The sequence below is a fragment of the Crocodylus porosus genome, unplaced genomic scaffold (assembly GCF_001723895.1).
Source record: "Crocodylus porosus isolate Cpor-Errol unplaced genomic scaffold, CroPor_comp1, whole genome shotgun sequence".
Lineage (NCBI taxonomy): Eukaryota > Metazoa > Chordata > Crocodylia > Crocodylidae > Crocodylus > Crocodylus porosus.
Genome location: NW_017728924.1, coordinates 11233481 through 11243481, shown reverse-complemented (window position 1 = coordinate 11243481; position 10001 = coordinate 11233481). Strand labels below are relative to the sequence as shown.

Genomic DNA, 10001 nt, shown 5'->3' with positions numbered 1-10001 from the left:
TTTTTTTTTTTTTAAATAAAAACTGAGAATGTGGAACACTATGTATCAGGGGAAAAAGTCCTTCCTGACCCTGTAGGCAACCAACAGGGCCAGTCCCTATGAAGCAAGCTCAGTGAAGAGGTTTCCAAACTGCCACTTTAAAAACATTCCCCTTTCTGTGCACACAGCCTCTCTCCCTATGTTACCCATGCCAATGCACCAAGTGACATGGATTTCCATGTCATATCTTATGCTGTGTTCTTTGATGCCAAGTTAAATCCAAAAAAGAGAGTCTCTCCCAGCAAGGGAGAAACTCAGGGGAAAACATCATCAGCAACTGACAACCACGGTTGATTTAGAACATGAAAGCTTAACAAGAAGACTTGTGCCCAACTACTTTCTGACCAATTGGGCAACTCCCTTGAAGTCAGTCTCACATTAGATATGGCATAACTAATAAGAGGCAATAAGCAGGTGAGAAGTGGGAGAGGAGAGAATGAAAATCTGGTTCATCGTGATCACAAGCTGTCACATTTTAATAGTGAGCACACCACCCCCACCAGGTGTTTGAGTCACCAACAATGCTGGTAGCAGCTGGGTTTTCCTTAGATGTCTCCCTTCCATTTGCTTTCTGGGCCCAGTGCAGTTTAGTCTGAGATCTAACAATATCACCACCCAAGGTGGTATGACTGGGCCAGTGCTTAATTGCTACTGAATTGTTAAGATCAAGTTATGTTCTGTATCAGTGAACTCAGTTCAGATTTCAGATTAACCCCCTGCCAGAATGCTGATTTGCAACATGACCGCCTGGTGATATTAAAAATGCTAATCTCAGAGGTGCAACTTGGAAAAATGGTTTGTCCCATTATCCCTTAGCCTAGTGATCTGTAGGATATGGGGTCCTGCTGTGTTGGACACAGAAGGTGTTTTCTCTTTTAAAACACCCATTGCATTTATTAAAATATATTACTTTCCTGTATGTTAAGTATACATTGTGTGGTAACTGCTTTCTGGTCACAGCACTAATAAAATGTAGCTCTTGTTATTGGTGTTTAGGTAACTCTGGATTTTGAGCTGCAGTTTGATAAGGTTTACAAGTGGACAGCTGGCAGCTGTGATGAGAAGAATGCCTTTATCAGATGCTTGTGGAAGCTGAACCACCGATACCTCTCTGGCACTATCACATTTGTCAATGTCCCCTCCTGTACAATGGAAGGTAATTATGACTTTTGTCATACACACTCAGAATGCCTTTTTATATACTTTGATCCCTCTACTCTTAAGTCCTTTATTCCTGTCACATTTTAAGGGCCGCTGGCATTTTTTGCTCCACCTTCCTCAACAGAAGTGAGTACCTGGGGCTACCTCAATAAAATACCTTGGTATAAGTATGATTTTCTTCCTATTTGTCAAGAACTGCCTCCCTTCAAGGGCATACATTGTGACTTCACCTCAAAGTAGTCTAAAGTGTAGATCATCTAAGGGAAACCAAGATGCATTATGAACAAAGAGGAAAAAAAAGAAAATCAGATTCAAACAATAGAAACAGACTATGTAACAAATCTGTATACAGATCTCTGTATACCAGCAAGAAGGGAAGTAGAGGCCCATTTTATCTTTAGTTATGGTAAAGTAATATTTCTAGAGGGTGATTAATCCTGTTCCTTCGGACCTTTCACAGCAGCACTTCCTGCCGCAGACAATATCTCTGCATTCACATCTCTCATCTCTTACCCCAGCACTGTTTTGCTTTTATAACCTTCTTTGACATACCCAGTTTACTACAAACCCACCTCTTCTCACATTCTCAGGGTAAAAAAACACTTTGGGTTTATCCTTACTTTGATTGTCCCAGGCATTGATTTGCACCAAAACAAGCAAGATTCAATCTTTAACATTCTCGGCCTGAATGGTAGTTAATTCAAATAAGCCTCGATTGTCCAAGGGGAAATTGTTCTCTCGGGTATGTCACAGTACTTAAAATAGGACAGTGGGCTTGTAGGATCCCAGGATCCTCAGGCTTCTTCCTGAGAGAAATCCACATCTGTTTTTACCTTCAGTTCCCTTGGGGTGTATTCTCAAACTGATTCAGAGCTGTGTCTAAACAGTTTCTATTCTTCTGTTTTTCTGCTCTGCCTTCCCATTTGATCAGTTCATCCCACTCAGTGGGAGTGGCCTAGTAGCATTATATAAGTGGCTGGACTGAAGAGTTTACCACCGCTGCATTGGTTTGTCTCCATTCCTTCTGCCTTGGGGACTGCCAAAGACAGCTATGGTCAATTTTTATTTTTTTCACTATGTGATTAGAGACCTGAGGAAGAATGGTCTTGTATTCAAAAGCTTGTCTGACTTTATCCCACCTATATAGTTGTTCCAATAAAAAAATATCACCCTAAGAAATCCTTACCTCTTGCATAATTTCTGTATTATCATGGCTACAATATCACTTTTACATTACTGTACCTTTCTTTGGCAATTTATCCCTGCTTACTTGTAGAGCTTTGAGAAGCCTTGGAGCAATATGTAAAGCTTCCTCCTCTCCCTGCTAGGCTAACTGCTTTGCTCAGCAGTTGCTTTGAAGGCAATCTTGCAGTCACCAAACTGGGAGGTAAAAAGGGCTGTGGCCAGGGACCAGAGGACAGCTGGTGAAATACCAGGGTTGCCCACTCCAATCAGGAGAGAGATGGCATCACAGATTAACATCACCATTAGTGTTTCTTCCTCCTGTGCACAAGCCTCTGCTCTGTTCTTGTACCTATACACTCCAGGAAACTCTGCTTTACTGAAGAGGTCCAAGGGAAATGGGATTTATAAGCAATGGCTGTGTAGTGCCGCCAACCACGAGCGTTAAAAAAAAATCATGAGTCTTCCTTCAAAAAATTAGGAGATCAGATTTAAAATCATGAGCTCATAAAAATAATGGGGGGTAGTTTTATTCATCTTCTGCCTGCTGAACCTTCACATTACACTAGGGTCACATTTCCAGGCATTTTTTTCTTTTTTTTTTTTTTGCTACCATGAAGGCGAGAATCTTACTTTATACTTTTAATGACAGCTGGGATTTTCTCCTAATCACTTTCTTCCAAGAGCTGGGACTTCATGGAGAAGCCCAAGTTCCACAAAAATCATGATTAAATCACAGGGGAGACAACAGCAAATATGGCCAACATTTGATTAATGAGAGGGTTTGGTTAGCTAGAGTCAGAGGAAAAAACCCAGCTAGAATCACACAGAGCTAATTAATACTGGATATGTTTTGCCTGCTTGACCTTTACACTCCATGTAAACATTGCCAGAAGGGAGGTAATTTAGGGGAGGGATAAGGAGGCTGTTGTTGTTAGGGTTTGACTGCAATCATCTGGTCAATATAAGATGAGCTGGATGCAGCCCTCAAATCATATTTGTTGCCTCTGCATCTTGTTGTTAGTTTGGTGGAAAGTTCAAATTATGTCAAAGCTCATTTTACTGTAGCCTGGATACACCCGGGGGTGTGCTCCATCCACAAGTGGAAGGAGTGGGGTGGTCAGGCAAGAGTGCTCTGAGGGGGGCCTGCCACTGAGGAGTAGTTCCCTCTTTTCTTCATAGAGCCAGGCCGGGAAAAAGCACTTAACTATATACAAGTTTACTGCTATACAAAAATAAATATGAATAAGAGACATTAAATATTTGCAATACAATTGGTATGTGACACCATATACAATAATCTGCAATCAACATATCGCACCACTTTGAGGGACTGCAAAATATAGACCAGGTAATTGGGAACTCAGTACAGGTGATCTACAGCACAGGCAATAATTAACCACCCCTGCACAGATGAATATTAACACCCTGGAACAGGTAAGTCAATGCATCAACATAGTAAACACATAAGCATCAACTCCAATTAAACCCAGGTAAGTTGAGGTAGCAATGCAATAGATGTACACAGGCAACAACACAGGTAAGTTCAGATAATAGGCAGTAAACATATAAAGGTAAAGAAAACAGGTAAACCAATATAACCCACCTTAAGGAGTACCCATAACTATATTAACATCAACAATACAAAGCAAACATCAATCACAAAATATGAGGTGCACTCAGCACCCCATGGGGTGTTCCATGGAGCCGCTCCCCTTCAGGGCCCTGGGATGGGAACATGCCTGTCCCATAATGGAGGAGGGTGGAGGCTGCAGACCCTCCCCTCCCAAGGCTGCCCCCCCATGCAACCCGCTTCCCCAACAACTCCTACTTCCGCTCTGAAGCGGATAAAGCTCGTCCCCCAGTAGCCAGTCCTGCAAGGGCCTCTCTCCGGCGGCACCTCTGGTTCCTCTTGATGTCCTGGTGCCCCACTCTGGGCCTGCCCAGCCTCCCGCCAGGGTTTCCGCTGATGGCCCTGTGCCTCATACTGAACACCCACAGAGCTTCTACGGGAGCTGAGCCCTTACTGTTCCCTGGCCTCATGCGGGGGGTCCTTCCCCTTCCTGGGCCCTGCTCTGGGCACCACAGCTCTTTTAATTTAATGCTGAGTCACACTGTGGGGCTTGGGCTGCCCAGCCTAGAGCTGGGGACAACTTGAGCAGCCTCAAGCTGCTCTCGAGGTCAACTCTCTGTGCACTGACCTGCACACCGTGTGGGCCCTGAGCAGTCTCAAGCTGCTCCCAAGGCTGACTCTCAGTTGCTGATCCATGCACTGTTGAGGCTCAGGCAGGGTCCCGATGACGGTCTTCTCCAGAGCTCCTCTCTCCTTGCTGTCCATTGCTGCATCTGCCCAGCACGCCAAGCATGCTGGGCTTTTATTTACACTGGAGGCCTCACCCTGAAGTACATGGGACCTGCAAAGCACAGTCTTCAACCAGGTCCAGGGGCTCTTTGCACCCTACCCCCCATCAGAGCAGGGGCAGGGCAAGCCCCTCCCAGCTGTTACCTGATTGGTGGAAATGTTCCACCAATCCGAAGTGTGCTTCTCCAAGTCCGGCTTGCCAGGCAAAAGCGACAAGCCTGCCACATTACTCTAAGTGACAGCTTCGTTTGTCACACAAGGGAACAGATTTCTGAGTAGGGTAAAGAGTAGAGGACGAAGCACAAGACTGAGTGACCAGTCTGAAATGCAAGAGAGAGAGAGAAAAAAAAGAATAGGAATCACTCATCCAGGGACTTCAGGCTTAAGGAAGAATTTATAGAGCAGGCTGATATATTTCCTTGACTCTTGCCACATAGAGACAGCACTGGGCTGGGATAAAAAATGGGTAGTTTATCTTGCTTCTAATGGTTCTGTCTGTAATCTTATGGGTTGGTATGTATCAGCTCAGAAAAAGACCAGCTACATATTGGGAGAATGTTTCCAGTCTCTCTGCTGTCAAGATATTTTGCTGAGGTGGGGGGTTTATATTGGATATGTCTATCATCATATTTGGCTGTATTAGGGAGTGCCCATCTCTGAGATTCCCACAAATGCCCTGCAGATAGCTTCACATTGGGCTCATCTACATGTCATCCTATTGAGACACAGCGATGCGCTACATCGCTTTACGGCATGCTACATTGCCATACGGCATGCTACAGTGAGTGACATAGTGGCAAAATCTAACTGTCCATTGCGCACACAGTGTAGTAACCACCTGTGCTGTGCTTTAGTACTTCTAAAAGGAAGTACTAAAGCATGGTGCTGTAGCAACGTCGCCATACAGCAACATGTAGACACTTCCCCAGAGGTGGCAGCAGGCAAGGGCACACCCTTCATTCAGTTTAGACTTCCTGCGCACATATGCTTCTGTTTGATCTGTAGCACTGTAGCACTATCCCAGGCTTAAACTTTATTTCCCCAATGCCTGGCAGCTATGAGACCTTCCATGATTTTCTTGTGCTGGAGTTAAACATAAAGTGGGCACTAAACTGAGACCATTATATTCACTGCCCTTGTGACCCAAACTAGATTTGGTGTGACTTCCCAGAAGGGAAAGGCTAATACAAAGAAATAATGAAAAGAGTTTTTCATATATCTCCCCTGTGCATGCAGGAAAACAAGGTCCCCAAGAGAATGCAAAGGCAAGTGCAGAAGCAGAGAACCAGGAAGAGGACTGTGTGTACCAAGAGATGACACCAAAGGAAACAGCTGACATGCTAAAACTGATGGAAGAGTATGAGCCAATTGTGAACCATGCTGCAGCATTTGCAGAGCAGCTCAGCAGTGATCTTCAAGTGCTGGATGAGGTGAGCAGCAAGATGGTTGAAAGCACATAGAAATCAGCAGGGTATCTGTGTGGACAGTACGGGCTCTTTAATTGAATCAAGGCACAAAAGGTTCCCTGGGTAAATGTGATATTTTTTGTTAGACTAACTAAATAGTTGGAAAAAAATGTTCTTTACAAGCTTGCAGGCACAAACACTCTTATTGAGGCATAGGGAGAGTTTGCTTGTGTTTTGTGCAGTCTCCTGGGTGGAATAGAAGCCAATATACAAAATTAACTGAATCAAAGCATTTGAACTAAGGTGTAGAAGTAATTTTTGTGGGATGTGGCTACTTAGCATTACAAGTACCATTACCTCCTGTCACATGACAGGTATCAGCATTCAGTGGCTTCTGTCACAATCTTCAACCTCATTTTTCATGACTGGGTGTTTCCTAATCCCAGATAAATGGCCAGTGTGGCAACCCCATAAAGCTCCTGACTAGGTCCTTGATTTCTTGGGCCTATTTGGAAGAGATGGAGCTAGGATTGCTGCAGTACTGCCAGCTGGTAGCCTGCACCCAGGGTGTCTCTGTTGTACTCCCAGTGTTCTAAGGGAGGAGAGCAAAGTACAGGAACTAGCTCAGCTGCAGGCTATTGGCGCAAGGAAAGCAGCAGATCAGGGGACTTTTTCTGAACATGTGCACGCTCTCAAGGACACTGGCAGCCCTAAGCAGGCTGGTGGCTGTAGAGAAAACACTGGGAACACAGGAGTCCACACAGTAGCAGTAGGCCCCAAGTGAGGGACTTGAAAAGGGAAGCTCAGCAGGTAGAGAGGGTGAGAGGAGGAACAATGGAAAACTGACTCCAAGTAGTAAAGCAAAAGAGACATGGATTCCCTTGAATTAGATGAAGGAGAGAAAATATGGCTTGGAGGCTTTAGGACTTTATCTTTACTACTAAAAAGGTGATTTGTTGCTTGGGGTGAGGAACATGCTGAGAATAAACCACAGTAAGGACAAATCTCTCCGGTTCTACAATATACGGAACCAAGGGAGATCAAAGTCAGCCAGGTCTGGTGTTGACCTTGCTTAGTTTATTCTGTAGTCAGATGAAAGTGTCTTTGTCCCCCTTATGTTTTAACTTCAGGCTGGTTACAGTCATTAGTTACCCTGAGGTAAACAGTGTAAAAATGAGGCATAGAGTGGGACACTGGTGGGGATGAGCCAGTACAGAGGATGGAACTGAATAGTGAAGCAGTGGGATGAGACAGCTTGTGGAGTAGCAATGGAGTGAGTGATGTATCAGAGGCTGATCTGACAGGGGCTTGTGAAGAGAATAGGGGAGAGGATGGTCCCTTATTAGAGAAAAGCAGTGAAGAAAGAGAAGAGGATAGAGAAAAAGGGTTAGAGAATGAGAGGAGAAAGAAAGGGCAGAAGCAAAAGCAACAGAAGAAATGAACAGAAAGAAAGGGCACACATTACTGGTAGACTAATTTGTTTTATTGAATGTATTTATATTCCCATATTTTATCATGTTTCTCTGGAAGACATCCTATTAATGGGAATGTTAGAAGGAAAGTGTTCAGATAACTGTTTTGAACATTTATGTTACACTAATATTTCTGTACATTGGATATTATAGTTAAATAACTGAAGTGACAAAAAAGAGAGAAAATAACCTACAATTTACCAGAATCCACAAAATCCTAGCTCTATCATGCTTTGTTCCTTTATACCTGCCTCTGTCCCCAGCTAGGGTTTCTATATTGCTCCCTACTTCAAAGGCTTTGTATATTTTGTTAGTTGTTAGCTCTGGGAAGCAAAAATCCTGAGGGTTGTTTCTGACTGCAATTGACTTTTTGCTTGTTCTTGGGCAAGACACATAGCTACTCTGTGACTCACTTTTTCCATCTGTAAAAGACTTTGCAAGGATTAGTAAATCTTTTGAGTTCTTTATCATGAAAGGTGCTGCAGAAGGCAGTATTGTAAGGAAGTTTCCCAATCACAAGCCGTGGTTCTCATGGTGGACTTCAATCAACTGGACATCTGCTGAGCACAGGCAGTCCAGGAAGGTTTTGGAAAGTGTTGGGGACAACTTCCTGGTCCAAGTGCTGGAGCGGCCAACTAGGGGCCATCCTCTTGATTTGCTTCTCACGAACAGGGATGAATTGGTGGGGTATGTAATAGTGGATGGCAACTTGGGCAGCAGTGACCACAAGATGATTGAGTTCAAGATCCTGAGGAAAAGAAGGATGGAGAGCAGCAGAGTAAGGACCTTGGACTTCATAAAAGCAGACTTTGACTTACTCAGGGAATTCATGGGGAGGATCCCCTGGGAATCCAGTCTGAGGGGCAGAGGAGTCCAGAAACACTGGATGTACTTTAAAGAAGCCTTACTGAGAGTGCAGGAACAAACCATCCCAGTGTTCAGGAAGACTAGCAAGTATGGCAGAAGACCACCTTGACTTAGCAGGGACCTCTTCAGTAAACTAAATCACAAAAAGGAAGCTTATAAAAAGTGGACACTTAGACAAATAACTAAGGAAGAATATAAAAGCATTGCTTAGGCATGCAGGGAGGATGTCAGCATGAGCAACTCCTGCCCCTGGCAGCTGGGGGGGTGGGGCACGGCGGTGGCCAGAGTACAGTGGTGGCAGGAACAGTGGAAGCAGACACCGCCGACATTGTCAGCAGCGGGGTGGATGGTGAGCACCAACCAAGTGATGGCGACCACCTGCAGCCACCACTGGCAGTGTTGGCAGCAGCCAGCAGGGGTTGCAGACCACCCGCAGACGCCACCGGCAGTGTTGGCGGTGGGGTGGCGAGCAGCGACTGCCTGCAGGTGCCGCTCAGTGTCAGTAACACCTTTTTGTAGAGTGTGCACCATCCCATTTGGGGACTGCACGTGCGCCCACATGCACCAACCACGCATTGCCCCTGGACCTCAGGAAGTCCAAAGTGCAATTGGTGTTGCAGCTATTAAGGGATGTGAAGGGTAAGGAGAAGGGTTTCTACAAGTATGTTGGTAGCAAGAGGAGGATCAGGAAAAATGTTGTCCCTTACTGAATGGGAGAGGCAACCTTGTGACAGAGGAGGCAGAAAAGGCTGAAGTATTCAATGCCTTTTTTGCCTCAGTCTTCACAGGCAAGGTCAGCTCCCAGACTACCGCATTGAACAGCACAGTTTGTGGAGGAGGTGAGCAGCCTCCAGTGGTGAAAGACCAGGTTAGAGACTATTCAGAAAAGCTGGACGTATACAAGTCCATGGCGCCAAATGGAATGCACCCAAGGGTGCCGAGGGAATTGGCTGATGAGATTGCAGAGCCACTGGCCATAATCTTTGAAAACTCATGGCTATAAAGAGAGGTCCCAGATGATTGGAGAAGGGCAACTGCACTGTCCATATTTAAGAAAGGGAAAAAGGAAGATCCAGGGAACTACATACCAGTCAGCTTCACCTTAGTCCCTGGAAAAATCACGGATCACATCCTCAAGGAATCAATTTCTAAGCACTTGGAGGAGGTGATTAGGAGCAGTCAGCATGGATTCACCCAGGGCAAGTCATGCCTGAACAACCTGACTGCCTTCAATGATGAGATGACTGGCTCTGTGGATGCGGGGAGACCAGTGGATGTGGTGTACCTTGATTTTAGCAAGGCTTCTGTTACAGTGTCCCACAACATTCTCACAGGCAAGGTAAGGAAATATGGGCTGGATGAATGGACTGTAAGGTGGATAGAAAACTGGCTGGATCATCAGGCTCAGAGATTAGTAATCAATCGCTTAGTTTCATAGCTTCTAGGGTCGGAAGGGACCTGAGCAGATCATCTAGTCCGACCCCCTGCCATGGCAGGAAAGAATACTGGGGT

At 45.1% G+C, this 10001-nt stretch overlaps 1 protein-coding gene across 4 annotated transcripts in view; it reads left to right on the top strand.

Annotated features, from left to right (window-relative positions):
- LOC109313661 (exocyst complex component 1-like) overlaps nucleotides 1–10001 on the top strand; it is a 64158-nt gene that overhangs the window by 12731 nt on the left and 41426 nt on the right. For all 4 annotated transcript variants that reach the window (XM_019540327.1, XM_019540328.1, XM_019540326.1 and 1 more), the window contains 2 exons: nucleotides 1036–1195; nucleotides 5981–6174. In XM_019540327.1, coding sequence (XP_019395872.1) covers nucleotides 1036–1195; nucleotides 5981–6174 — 354 coding nt within the window. The remainder of the gene's footprint in view (nucleotides 1–1035; nucleotides 1196–5980; nucleotides 6175–10001) is intronic.